The sequence below is a fragment of the Xiphophorus maculatus genome, chromosome 5, assembly GCF_002775205.1.
Source record: "Xiphophorus maculatus strain JP 163 A chromosome 5, X_maculatus-5.0-male, whole genome shotgun sequence".
Taxonomy (NCBI): domain Eukaryota; kingdom Metazoa; phylum Chordata; class Actinopteri; order Cyprinodontiformes; family Poeciliidae; genus Xiphophorus; species Xiphophorus maculatus.
The window spans coordinates 5,938,035-5,952,588 of NC_036447.1; the positions used below are offsets into that span (position 1 = coordinate 5,938,035).

The 14,554-nt window shown below is 36.6% G+C and overlaps 1 protein-coding gene across 1 annotated transcript; it reads left to right on the forward strand.

Moving 5' to 3' along the window:
- The first annotated feature begins 49 nt into the window (after positions 1–49).
- fbxo8 (F-box protein 8) lies at positions 50–11,268 on the forward strand. Its single transcript, XM_005815560.2, has 8 exons — positions 50–270; positions 2,858–2,960; positions 3,398–3,481; positions 4,666–4,810; positions 4,904–5,030; positions 5,113–5,231; positions 5,688–5,884; positions 9,230–11,268. The coding sequence occupies exons 2-8, from the start codon at positions 2,858–2,860 to the stop codon at positions 9,415–9,417; spliced, it is 963 nt and encodes a 320-aa protein (XP_005815617.1). The 5' UTR covers positions 50–270; the 3' UTR covers positions 9,418–11,268.
- Positions 11,269–14,554: the final 3,286 nt, after the last annotated feature.

Here is a 14,554-nt window from a genome sequence, read left to right on the forward strand (position 1 = left end):
GATAGTAGCTTCAATGATGACAGCGGAGGAAGGGGCGGGGCAGCAGTGACAGTACGATGATGATGATGATGATGAGGAGGAGTTGAAAACAGATGATAGCTTTGTGATAATAGCAAAGAACCCCGCTATGGAAGGAGGTTTCTGAATCAGAGCTGTGAATGGTGGGATTTCTTTGGGAGATGACTACGGGCTGCATATGACTGCATGAAATCAGCATTTTCACTTGTCCTAGTGTGCAGGTCAGGTTGTCAGAGGAATCCCTAAACTCAGGTAGGTAACATGAGTTTTTTTTTTCTTTTACGAGGCTGTCTCAAAATAATAAAATAAGGTAACAGTAATTTAGTATAACAAACAACACACGAGTCCGTTAACAATCTACTGCTGAAAAAAGTATAAATGCTGGCTCTCTGTTATCAAATTAAACTAGCTTTGCAAGCTAGCATGGGGATTTCTGTTAGCTTTTGAGGGAAAGTGAAACCTACCTATCCGATTCCCGTTTGACAACTGCTGTCACATATTTGGCCAATGACGGCGAAGGGAAGGCGGGGCTACGGGTCATACTAACTTGCTTGCTGAAAGTTCCACCGTTGATGTTTACAACAGTGCAGCGGATTTGTTTATGCAACACAGCTGATACCGAGAAGGAAAACGGGACAGGGCAGCGTGTTAAGAAAGCTGCCATCTCATCGCCGTTTGCTGCCACACTTAAATAGATCGAGTTGTCATCGAATATTATTCATTAAGTGCCGAATACAGGGAAAGGAAAAAGCAGGACTACTCTGTCCTTTGTTGACATAATTAAGGAATTAATGCTAAATTGAATGGGTTGACAACCAACTCTGCCGATGTCGCAAACGAAACCCGCAAACTTTATTCATATTAATAAAATATTAGTACGTGGTTGTAAAGTAAAATCGTCTGCGTGTTCTGGGGCTGCTTTTGTCGCTGTGCTGCTTTTACGAGTGACCCAAGTACTGTCAAACTTGTTTAACCAGTGAACAATCATGAGGAGTATTCTGACTCAGATATGACCCAAAGCTATGGCAGTGGCTCGTGATAATTTGTGGCTTCAACATTTTTAGAGTGTTTCAACACAGTATACAGGTTAGCCAAATTTATTTATTTGTTTAATTTCCCTTTGGAGCTATTTTTTCTTGTTTGTTTTTTTTCCTCCATTTCTCTTACCCCTTTCAAAATTAGTTGTTGATCATGTTTCTTCAGTTTGTATGTGATAATATCTTCAATGGAGGGCAGAAACCGAATGAGAATATTTGGAGTGAATATTTGGTGAAAAAGCCTGTCAACAAAAATGAAAAATATCTGATTACTGTAACAACAATAAAGGATTTGACCGATGAGATTATACAATGGCATGTCCAAATGCCATTAAAAATTACACCCCTTTTTAAAATAGTTTTATATCTGGTGGCAGTATAAATAAAGTTAGCTTAATTGTGTAGTATATCTGGTATCCTAAATAACAATTTAATAGATAGGGAGATGTTTAGAGTAAAATTTTACCAGTGTTGATTTTTCTTTATAACATCTTAAATTTATCTGAAATGCTGCAGATCAACTTTTATTCCAAATTCTTACTAAACGGGGCCAGTTGTATTGTGCCTGGAGACGATTTCAGTTTCTTATAGAATGGATGGAATTATTTTGGTCAAGTTATTTTTTGTGTTTTTTTTAAATAAAATCCATGTTTTATAAAGTAAACACCTTATTTCACCTAAAAGTTTATCATATGGATAATAAATTAGATTTCAACAGCTCAATAACAATTTTGCTTGCAGCAAATGTTCTCATGCTTCATAAACTAAGCACTTAGCTTTAACTTTGAACGTAATAATATTAATGTTCAATGTAATATGAACTACTTTTTAAACCTGTTCACATGTTATTAGTTGGGTTAAGACCTGATCAATGATCCAAAATTTAAAATCATGGTCTTTGAGCAGCTTTGATGGTACGTTTGACACGTGGAACAAACTCCTGCATGCTTGGAAATACACAGATTATTATCAAATATTGAATAAATTGTTGAAAGAAGTTGGTCTTGATGAGTTTGATCTCACTTTTCACTCATGGGACAAGAAAGCTCACAAGCATGACACCAAACTTAGATTAGGGTGCTAGTCACCTTTTAAAATAATTTTCCAGGTGTCTCAAACAAAGGAAGGATAATTCTTTAGAGAAAGGAACTCTGTAGCACTTTTCCACCGTCTGTCCCATAGAATCTCCATCTTTGTTCATTAAGCCTCACCAGTTTGAAGTCCCTGATGATGCACAGAGCTTTAACACTCAATATTCTTTGCAGCAATTTTTATCTCATGAAGTTAACGTGACGTAAATCAAAGTGTTGCTGCATGCTTTTATTTTGAGGTAACTGATGCTGAAATATCAAGACACGTCCATTCCTCTTTTGCAGTTTTTAGCTTGATAGATTGATTTTAGCTGGACTCAGTGGCATGTCCAGCTAAAACATGTTAAAAATATTGCATGTTTTAGCAATATCATCTGTATTGCTGATGATATGGCAATACAGAAATAAATGTAGCTAATTTGAGCTTTCTGGTGAATATGCATATTAACACTTTGCACAATTAAAAAAACCAACTGAACTATCATAAAATCTAAAGTAAGATCAAATAAAATGTAACATAACTACAGTTTATCTGAACGCTCTGATAATTTACAATGCTGGTAATGTGTGGTAAACTACTGCAGAGTGACAAAGGAGAAGGCAGTAATATTCTAGTCTTTGAAACTGTTTTTTCATTAGTTACCGCCAGTTGTCTTGAGTGATCCCCTAGGTTACATCTGTTTTGTTTACGTGTATCTGTGCTGTTTGCAGATGGGTCAAGCACTGTGGAGGCTTCCTCCCAGACAACAGCAGCAGCTTCAGGAAGAGCTGGCCGACCACCTGACTGAGAGCGGAGGAGGCAAACAAGACCAAGGTATTTCTACCATTGTCCTTATATCACAGGTATTTAACATACAACCTGTAGGGGAAATATTCATATAAAGACACAATGTATTCAAAACCAAACAGATTAAATTGAATCCAAACCATTTCATTTCTTAAGGCACAGTTCTGGTTTTGTTTAAAATAATTCAGTTGAAGAAATTTAATGGAGAACAATCAATCTTTGTCTTCTATCCTGGCCTCAGTTTAGTAAGATTGAATTGGACTGTTTGCTGCTCTCACTTGTGTACAGTGAGAGAAAGAAGTGTTTGGTCACTTACAGACAAATGAGCAATCTCTTCAACTTTCCATGTGAGTTCAAAGGTTAATAAGACAGAATTAAACTAATGGCTATAAAGTTTGGTTAAAAAAGACCATTTATTATTTAGATTTGGCATTTCATTATTTATCTCTTTGTTTCCTTTTTAGGGAGCGATGGGGGCGGTTCCCAGAGAAGAGCACCACAGCACTGTTACAGCCCTGACATCTATCATCTGTTGAAGACACGCAGAGGTATGAATAAATGTCAAATAGAAAGCTAGAGTTACTCTGAGTCTCTCTTAAACACTCTCCTAAATTTTGTTTAAACCTTCCTAGAAGACTAGAGGGTTGGTCTTGTTTGAAAAGGAAATTAAACAAGGGATGGGTAGAGGGAAAATGTTATGGAGAAGTCCAAAAAGGGAACATGTCAAAGAATCCAGCTACAACAAGCCTGTGATGTGGGTTTGTAGCTCTAAAGCTCCAAATGAACAATTACTGATGCTAAGAACATTAAACATGCATTAGGATGTAATTTTTATGTCTTTTGGATTAATAAAACATAATGACAGCATGACTATGCTAAATGTCAAAAATGAAAGAAAAAAATTTTAAACTTTAAAATATAATCATATTCTGCTCACATTCCCAATCCTGACCAATCATTTTAATCCTGATTAGATCATCAAATAATTGTGACACGGAGTTATACAAATTTTCATTATTACATTAAGATCAAACATGATCAAACCATTGAAATTTAAACAAAAAGCTGTCTTTGGATGCGATGAAAACTAGAAAATAAATATTAAGCATCTTTCCACTTTATTTAATTTGACATTATACAGATAAAATTGCTGATCTGATTGATAAAATAATATTGAAGCACACATCTGTAATCTTGAAGGTTCTGAAGCCAGAACATTTTCTAGTGGGCCGGATTTGACCCCTTTCACTGGTGATTTTTGGCACAGTGGCCACTAGGGGGAGTGCTAACATTGTGTCTCGCTGGCACAGGCATCCCTTCACAGGAGCTGGGATTTATAGAGAAACAAACATTAATGAGATGCTTCTGTTTGTGTTCCTCCTTCTTTTTACAAAATCCTAGATATACACAGAGCAATAAAAAAGATCCATACAGATATCCTGCTGCTCCATAGTGAAACAAACGGCTCTTAAAAACCCCGTCAAGCCCTCCTAAGTGTTTGTTCCCAGCCCAAATTTTCCCAAAGGGCTCACTGCTGTTTAAAAATCTATTACAGAGAAAAGCGTTTGCATTTATAGGTATTATAAGAGCAGCCATGTTCAGCATATTGAAATAAAACCCAGTTATACGGTAGGTTTAATTTTCCACACATTGGCAGCAGGGAAAAGTTTCCTAGATCTAAACATGTTTTCTATTTTCCCCTCTGTTTTCTGGGGGTACGGGGGGGTTGTAGGTAAAGAGCAGCATGGGTTTATAGATCTGGAGATGCTTCCACCTGAACTAGGTATCACCATCCTCTCCTACCTGAATGCTACTGATCTGTGCCTGGCTGGCTGCGTCTGGCAAGACCTGGGAAATGATGAATATTTGTGGCAGGGGTACGCCGCTTCTTTGTTTTTCCTACTTTAATTAAAATATGTTTTTACATTTTTGTTGATATTTTTTAAATCTGCTGTTTAATATCCCATCAGGCTGTGCAAGTCCACATGGGGACACTGCTCAATCTACAACAAGAGACTACCTGCTGGCTTCTCATACCGAAGACTTTACCTTCAACTAGACGAGGGCAGCTTGACGTTCAATGCTAACCCACAGGAGGTCAGTCATACATAAAGTCAAACATATGCTATGCCTTTAGCTAGTTGTATTTTCTTCATTTTGTCCTCTTGGTTTCATGTAGGGCATCAGCTATTTCATGTCTAAAGGAATACTAGTGGATCTTCCCAAAGAACTGGCCAAGTTCATTTTCTACACCAGACGGCTCAACTGGAAGATGCTGCGGATTTACCTGGATGAGAGGTTGACACACACACACACAAACACACACACACACACACACACACTAAAAAACACATATTCACTATGATCACATATTTCAGGTTAATTGAAAAAAAATTCTGAATAAGTTCCTATAAGATTCTCACAGTACCATCAAGTTGAGTATATATACCATACTTTTACATTATTTATCCAAAACAAATTAAGACTGAATGTTCAAGGTCTAATCGTTTGAATGTAAACTAATTATTCTCACTAATATTCATTAATTATTACAGTTACAGTGATGTTATCTATAACTTTAGTTGATTTGTTAGACTTTGATACATAGACAACACCAGAAATATTAAATAAACAGTTGATAAATTTAGCAGTAGTTCTTCACTGTATTGGAAAAATCTTTTTGTACAACTCATGTGACATGATTGTTAGAAAGCATTAGTCAGTATTCACGGGAATATTCCCTTGTCTGTGCAGGCGGGATGTCTTGGACGAGTTGGTGACCCTTCATAACTTCAGCAACCAGTTCCTCCCTAATGCGCTGAGGGATTTTTTCCGGCACATCCACGCGCCCGAGGAGAGAGGAGAGTATCTGGAAACGCTCATCACCAAGTTCAGCCACAGGTTTTGCACCTGTAACCCCGGCCTCGTCCGTGACCTTGGCCTTAGCCCTGGTAGGAACATGCACACATTTGTGCTATACTAATTATGTTTAAGAAATGCTTCTTTTTTTTGTAAAATTGTTGCTACATCATTAATTATTTTGACTTTTCCTCCAGAAATCTAAATATGTTTCTGTTATTAAACAACAGCTCCCTAAAGCTTTAACCAGCTTTTCATATATTTAGTTACACCCAAACTGCAGAAGGAGCAGTAAGAGTAAAGAGAGGAGCTTTTTTTTTCTGTCAACAATAAAAATGGATCCTTTTTGTTTTGGAAGCTATGGCCTCAGCAGCATCAGATATCAGTTTACAAACAAAACTCTTCAATGCACTCATGACTGCAGCACTTTGATAGAATATTTATACCACTGAGACTTGTTTTGTTTTATTATATTGCAACCACAAACATCAATGTATTTTATTGGGGCTGTATGTGATAGACCAACACAAAGGACTCCATAAAACAGTGTTTATTTGTACTATGGTCCTCTGAGTCAATTTGCAGAAATGTTGTTTGCTTCAAATAAAACTGCAAGCCTTTTGGTTACAAAGACTTAGTCGAAGCAAACAGCACTTCTACAAAGTGCTACACAATTCTACAAACATGGGCTTTTCCAATCATACGAACCACTGAAAGCACTTTACAGCCACATTCAGCTGCAGTCAAGGGTACACCTTAAAAGTGGCGACGGTATTATGTATTCTCCAGTTACTTGATTGCGCCCAACTACATACTTTCTGAGGTGTATGCAAACATGTCATCGGTGCACATCGTTTTTGCGCCCCCTCGAGTGCAGCGCCCCTATGTGTTGCATGCAGTGCATACCCACTTTTGCGCCACTAATTGTGCCACTTTATAACGCAATGACGTAACTTTTAGTTGTTTTAAAAATGCTGTATACATCAAATGTGGCTTTGATTTCTGTTCTCTGCTGAACATCTAATTTTTCAGAGAAATTAGATGTTTCTCATGTAATTTTGTATTTTTATCTGTTTATTTTCATCTACAATATTTCCTGCATCAGTAATATAGTTTATAGTTTGTCTTTCTTCCATTGCACAACTATGTATGGTATTTTTCTTCATTTTTACCTGAGGGTGGACATTGTTACCAGAAACTCTTGCTCTCATTTGGAAAATGGATCTCTATCCTTCATGATAAATTTAAAATATTAAATTTTCAGTTATGGGGTGTAAAGATTAAAGAATAGTCTTACTTGTACACTTTGGGACAAACTAACTACCAATGCCTTCAATGTTTCTGCACAGACTACCCAGTCTGAAAATGAGGGTTTACCTTCAAGTAATCCCTGGCTTCAGTCTAGTCAATGAGGCATGACTCGACCCACTTTACTAAAGCCATCAGACCATAGAGAACCCAATCCCTCATTTGGTTGTCCTTAACTCTTTGGACACACTTGTATGAGTAATCGAGATAGCAGGATTAGGCTAGGCTAGGAACGAATGAAAAGAAGGCCAGTCAGCATTTTTTATTTAATTGCACATAAAGACGAGCATTGATTTGCTGCCCCGGTAAAGATGTGCGAAAAACCTTGAAATAAAATCATCTTTTTATTTCAGTACCATCGACTTGCACAAAAAAAAATCTAACAATTTAGGATTCAGGTACATTTATGTAGTGCGGGAATAATTTTGAGTCAAACACAGACAGTCATTGAAGCTTTTTTAAATTTATGCTTTTCCTTTCCAAGTTGACCAGAGTTTCTTGGAACGATCATTAAACCATTACGTTCTGTTCCCCTGGGGTATAAATGTGATGTGACACAGAGACACGTTCCTTCTAGGTTGGACAGGAACCCTTCTTCTTCTGGCCACCACACACTGTAAGCAGAAGGATAGGAGTTAATAAAACCACCAGAACTTACTGTTGGAGAACTGTGGCAAAGAGGAGCATCTTGGAGTCTCCAAGTCTAAAAAATTATTTTAGATTCTATCTAACTTGTTATTTGAGAGCAATATCACACAAAAAAAACACTTTTCTTTTCTATTATTGCTAACATAAGCATGTAAGTGATTAAACTGTGCTGAAAGCTGAATGCATGGGTCAGATGGAGCTTTCCAGTAAAACTCCAGGTGAGTTTGGTGTAAAACAAAGGATCTGTGTGTGGGAAAGCAGTTAATGCCCACTGTTAAGCATAGTGGATGATCAGTGGTTCTGTGGGCCTGTTTCTCATCTAGAGGTTCTGGGAAAGCTGTCAGACTGACTTACATCATCAACTCTTAAAAACAGGCGGACATTTGAAATAAAAATCTGTCAGACTCTGCCAGAAAACTGAAAAAGAGTCATCACTACTATCTAGACAGGTTGTGTAAAGAGGAATGATCAAATACTACTCTCTCATGTGATTAATACATAAGTCAATTAATTGCATGATACATTAAAACTTTATCAATAATTTTCATTGGATGATTGATTGTTTTTTTTCTTTCCTCTCTTTCTACTGAGGACGGGATGACAAAAAGCTTCAGTCTGGTGAATTGGTTTCAACTGTCCCCATTTTTCAAGGACAATTTTGTTACCAGACTTCAACATCGATTTTATTTGTTGTTTGGATTGTTTTGTTTATTTAATTTGAATATTTACTATGTCTTCCAAATTCAGTAATAAATGTTTGTTAGAAATTAAACTTAACTGATCTTTGAGATTTTGTACTATGCCATTGCCATGATATTACTGAAAATGGTTTCAAAATAACAATATTATCACTCATATCGATAACTTCTAGGACCATTTATCGTTCAGAAAAATGTGTTATTTCTTTTATCAATAGCCGTGTTTACATTACAAATTTGTGCAAACTTTGTTGATATTCTGCTAATATCAAAAAACTCACAATTTTGCTATTTTGGCATTTCCATTAAATAAGAAACGCAATAAGTTTGTTCATGCGATAAGTCATTAAAAAACATGCTGCGCCATCATCCTGCAACCATTCCTGTCGTCTTCTTCGTCTTTTCCACCAGATCATGTTTCGATACAGCTGAAAAACCACCTCACCCTAGCAAAAAAACTTCTTTTTTTTATCGCCGTATTTCCATTGAAGGAATTTATTTTCATAATTTGCCCAATTTTATGGTCAATGGAAACTTAGCTGGAACAGTAAAACTAAAGATCAGAAGCTTTTTACACATATTTACTAAATAATTTTCCTATTTCTTTTGAGACATATTTAATATTGTTGCTATTTCTTGATTTTATTATTTCTTGCTTTGTGTTTTTGCACTGACATCCCTGTGAGTGCTGCACAAAGACTCCCTGTGTGCCCAGACAGTGCCTGCATGTACAACAAGCTTCTTTATTCTTGGTGATGATCACTGACTGTTTCCTCCCTGCAGATGCTGTGTACGTGCTGTGCTACAGTCTGATCCTGCTGTCCATCGACCTCACCAGCCCGCACGTGAAAAACAAAATGTCAAAGCGGGAGTTCATCAGGAACACTAGGCGAGCTGCTCACAATGTCTCTGAGGACTTCGTTGGCCATCTGTATGATAACATATACCTGATTGGACATGTGGCTACGTAGCTTCCCCTGCCGCACCGAGGGACGGAAACTGGGCCGCGGGTTTCATTATAATAATGAAACACCGAGGAAATTAATTTGAGCAGATTCCAAATCCTGGACGGAACATAGCATCCTATTGCTCCTGCATTTTAATAGAAAGGTTATCATGCCAGCCCGCTGGAAGAGAAGACAGACTTTGCTACCAAATGTCAGTAGTTTGTAGTTTTTAATCAAAGGTGTTAGTGAAGCTTGTGGAGTTTGCCTGAAAACACAAACTCTAAACCTGGGTTTTTACAAAAGCTCTGATTTTTGCACTGAATCACGAGGATTGGAGGTGGAAGAATGAAGACGAGACAAAGCACTGCACTCCGTCTCCTCCAGCCGCCGGGAAACGGTCTGCTGGCGTCCCACCCGCTGCAACTGGCTCCGTGCTCCTCAGCTTGGCCTTACGTTATAGTTGATGAAACCGAAGTTTAAAACATCTTCCTATAACACTGCTCACGTGGCGACAGTGAAACCGTGCGGGACGCAAGCTGGATTTGACACGATGTGAAGTTGTAAATTAAAACATCTGTTTGGTTCAGTTGAAAGTTAGATGAAGGTAAACCGTTCAGCTTCGTGTAACATTTTCCTGAATATCTGACATTTTAAATGGGTTTGCTATGGAAACTAGCAATTAAAACTGTGCATTTCAATCCTCACATGTTAGCTTTGGCAATACCTTCCTGCAAGGAGCAAAATGAGGAGAGCCTATTAGAAGGAACATTACCTGCTGCCAAGAGTTTAACACACTCTGTTGGAAGTACTAATGTAGAAAATTTTACTCCATTTAGTTAAAGTGACTACCAGATTGAATGGAATGAAATTACAACAGGATTTATTTGACTAAATGTTCTCATAGAGCCTTCAGGTCTTCTGCTATCAAAGTAAGCTGAGCTGAACAAAAAACACTACATTTAGCGACGTCAGCATAAGTGATAACAGCATTTAATTACGCTTAGAGCATCAGTCAAATGAGAGGTTTGTCTGTCCTGCTGACTTGTTTAAGTTCATGAACCAAACACTGTTCTGTTTGCTTTTAAAGAATCTATGTCTTCTGATCAAGATGAGAATAATTAAGACCACTGTGTGAATTCTGCTAGTTTTTTAGTCTGCAGTGGCACAATGTGAATTTATAACGCCCATCATTTTAAATCCCAAAAAAACTGCAACGTTTCAGTCTTCTTTGGCCATGCAGGAGAAGAGTTTTACACATTTAGGGATTGAACCGTTAATGTTGAAAGTGTTGATCACATTGATTGTTCCAGTGTGGATGGTCGACCCTCCAGCCAACAGTGTAGGCTTACTTGATAAACTTTGGTCTTCTGAGTTGGATCCACATTGTTCTTGCGTCTGCATGTGTTTGTCCCATTTACAACAAATGTAGTTGATTTTCAGCTCATTCTACTGCTTTAGCTGTCCCTGCCACAACATCATGATCCCTGCTTGACAGTTAGATTTATTTTTTTATTTACAACACTACAACTTCAGCTGAAATTCTGATCAAAGTAAATCGCCCCTGCTGAAGTTTCAAAAAGCGTTGATCTTTGTTGATGACGTGGGAAAAAGAAGAAGACAGTTTTATTTATTTATATCAATAATAATGTGTTCATCCTAATATATGGATCATTTGAAGTGGTGGATTACATTTGTCCATGTTTGTGTTGTTTTTAATGGATTTTGGAAAGTGTGAAAGCCTGCTAGCCTGCATTTGTCGGGTCATTGGATGAGATGAGGCACCTGAAAGACAGATCAGTAAAATGAGATGGAGAGAGTCCGTAAAGGCTGAACTGGGGAAATGTACCTAAACTAAATAAAATGAAACTTTGAAGATTTTGTTCTTTTATTTAAGTTTTTGAAATATCATTATTTTAAAGGAAACTGATTTACACCCTGACAGGTTTAGTTCTATACATGTACAGTATATATATTTTTTCTCACTGTCTAAAATGAAATCAGACAAAACTTCTCTTGTTTCTGGTCCTTTGGAATTACCAAATGTATTTTTACTTGGTAAATGCCACAATTACAACAGAGTATTAGAGCCTCTCTGAACAATAAACAATAAGTAAAATTCTGTGAATAAAGTCATAATATTACAACTGGATTTTCAAAATGCTATTACTTTATTCTCCAGTGATTCAACTTTATTCTCCTAATACTATTACTACTGCTGAAATATTATGACTGTTATCAATTCATTTCAACTTTATTCTAGTATGACTTTATTGTAATATTATGATTTTATTCTAGTGATTTCATTTATTTTTTATTAGCATGACCATAATACTCATTGTATGTTGTAAACAATGATGAGAGAATATGTCAGAGATTTAATTACTGATGTCTTCAAAATCAGAAGTTTCCATGCAGAATGATTACTATCTCTTTAAATAGTTGGAGAAAGCCCAGATGATGATGGCATGGCTTTGAAAACTTCTGATTGGTTAAATTACAGATTTGAGTTGAGGCACACCTGTTCTTGTGTTGTCAGGCCAGACCTGGAACAAACTACTTTATTGTTTTACATGATGGGAAAGTCAAAAAATTGAGGAGCTGCTCCAGTCTGGTTCATCCTTTGGAACAATTTCCAGATGCTTGAAGGTGCCGGACTTTGGCTGGGTTGTTACAAAATGATATTTCTTTCAAGTTTGAAAAAGCATGTTGGTTGACTTAATACATTATTCTAAACCTAAATCTGTCATATTGTTAATTCTTTCTTCATATGTTTATACAATTAAACCATTTTAACCTGTTAATTCAGCAGCTAAAACTGGATGTCACTTGGTCTCTAACATGAAAATCAAACCTGGTTCTAGAATGGATAAAACATGCTTATAATAGACTTCTGTTCTAAAAAGAACATATGGACTATAACTACAAAATGGGTCCATTCCAGAAAATGAGCTAATTTAAATTACTTTCATTATTATAGAGGTAAATAATTCAGCCAGATTCATGATGGACACAAAAAGTGCATTTTCTCTGCAAATTGCTCGCCACATCACAGCAGGATTTCCTGTTGGTACCATTGAAGTGAGTAATAAATTATTATTTTTTATCTACTGCTTGTGTTTGCCCCATTCTAATGTTTCTCTGGTCAGCTGCCCATGTTGCCCAAGTCTAAACCTTCATTGTCTGTGGGTTAAGAAGCCCAGATAAGAGGCTTTGTATAGGTTATGTAAGGTTGGGCGCGTCAGTGGGATTTGAAATAACATAACCTGAGTTGCTTGAACAGAAAGTTCATGTAATGCTCTTTTGAAAAATAGAAACATGAATGTGTGTGTTTGTTGGTGTGTGTGCGTGTGTGTGGGCTTTGAAACAACAAGTATCTTGGTTTTTGTTAAGTTTAAATGGGATGCAAGTCCAGAGAAAGTGAATGGAGAGGTTCACAAAGATGTGTGCATGCTTGAGATCAAACAGGCAAAAACTAAATCCTCTCCAGACACAATATGACCTTTGACACTTGACCTTTGTTGATCTCTGTGTGTTTGTGTGTATGCATGAACAATTTTTCTGTTTTTTTCTTCTTGTTTTACACACTGCAATAGAAAGGAGACAAGTCTTTCAAAAAATACAGTACATAACCAAACATTACCTACCAACATTAAACATTTTTCAATTACAGATAAATGCTTCTGGAACTGAACGACTTAAAACTTCTACAATCTTTAAAAAGGCTTGTTGTGTCATGTATACAGATTTGCATTTCCTCATTGTTTACATACTGAGTTATTATTTCATTAGATACAAAATTATTTATTCACTATTTACTGTAAGTCTGGGTCTCCAGCAAGAATGACATTTCATTTAAAATACTTAATGCAAAACTAAACAGTTTAGGCATAAATGGCCAGAGAAATTACCAGCTGTAAAATTAATGCAGTGTAAAGACAAATAAATCATAGTGTGTTTCCTTTTCCATCCCATGCTCCACATTTGTGGTTGTTATTGGACCATAAACATTTTTCAGAGCAGCTCCACAATCCTCGTTTCACTTGACCAGACGGTGTATACTTCCCCATTCCACTCCTAATACATCGTGATAAGGCAGATTTTTCTTTAGAAGTTTTTGTTCTTCACACAGCAGTTCTTAATGCTCAGTTATTTTAGCTAAAATCTGATTTCAAAGTGAGCCGGAGAAAAACATAGATGTCACACAGCAGCGCTCTGTTTATAATCGTTAATAGACGCTACTGTGATTCGTTTGAAGTTATTGTGATGGTTTTTGGTGGAGCGTTGACTGCAGCTTCTGTAGAGAAGTCTGTTTAGATGTGTAGTCAGAGCCAAGAGTGATTGTGGTGAGAGGTGCTTCAGTGACACACACTTTTTCCTAAGTTCAGAGTTTTATGTCCAGATTTGTTGCATCTGGCTTCTTCTTTCGGGTCAGAATCACAATATATCAGTTATATCAGTTAAACATTCCTGAAGCAGAGTTAGCATGAAATGCCGTGCTAAGTTTTAGATTGGAGTTATTCTAAAATGATAAAAAATATTCCATAATGTTGTTCTTGCTCAGAACGACTGTTCATTTTAGCCTCCAAAGAAAACTAAACTGTACTACAGATAAGATATTATCTGCTCACAACCGCTTCTTCAAACTCCTCTTGAAGAAATCTAAAATGTCCCTTTAAATATAGTTTTAGTCTTGAAGTTAGATTTATGAAAATAAAAGTTTGTTTTTTTTGTTTACTGAATTTCGAATATGACCTAAGTAAGCTGCTGATTTTACTAATCCCCACTTCTTCCACTTAAAAGAGAGAGGTGGACAAATGAACAGATTTTATGTTGTTATTATTTCATCATTTTGTTAGTTCTCTCAGCTATTTGACTGTTAATATTGTGCCATACTGTCTGGTAAATGTTTATCAAAAATGTTTATGAGGTTTATATGTAATATGACACAACATGGTTTTGTTGTTAAAGGGGCAGTGTTATGTAAAATCAAGTTTTTTGAGTTTTACATCAAATTATAAAGGTATTCCCTCATTACAAACTTACAGGGAATGTTACCTTGATTCTTCTGTGCATGTTTGAGAAATTCTTTAATCTCCATGGCAACCATTCAGCTGTGCAAAACACCTGGTTGGACCTAGCCCCGCCTTTGAGACGCAGCTCC

What these genes read in the sequence shown, in the direction of transcription:
- fbxo8 (XM_005815560.2), top strand. Translation starts at nt 2,858, where the DNA reads ATGGGTCAAGCACTGTGGAGGCTTCCTCCCAGACAACAGCAGCAGCTT. An exon ending in AGGAGGCAAACAAGACCAAG is followed by an intron (nt 2,961 to 3,397) that starts GTATTTCTACCA and finishes TTTCCTTTTTAG; the next exon opens with GGAGCGATGGGGGCGGTTCC. An exon ending in TGACCTTGGCCTTAGCCCTG is followed by an intron (nt 5,885 to 9,229) that starts GTAGGAACATGC and finishes TCCTCCCTGCAG; the next exon opens with ATGCTGTGTACGTGCTGTGC.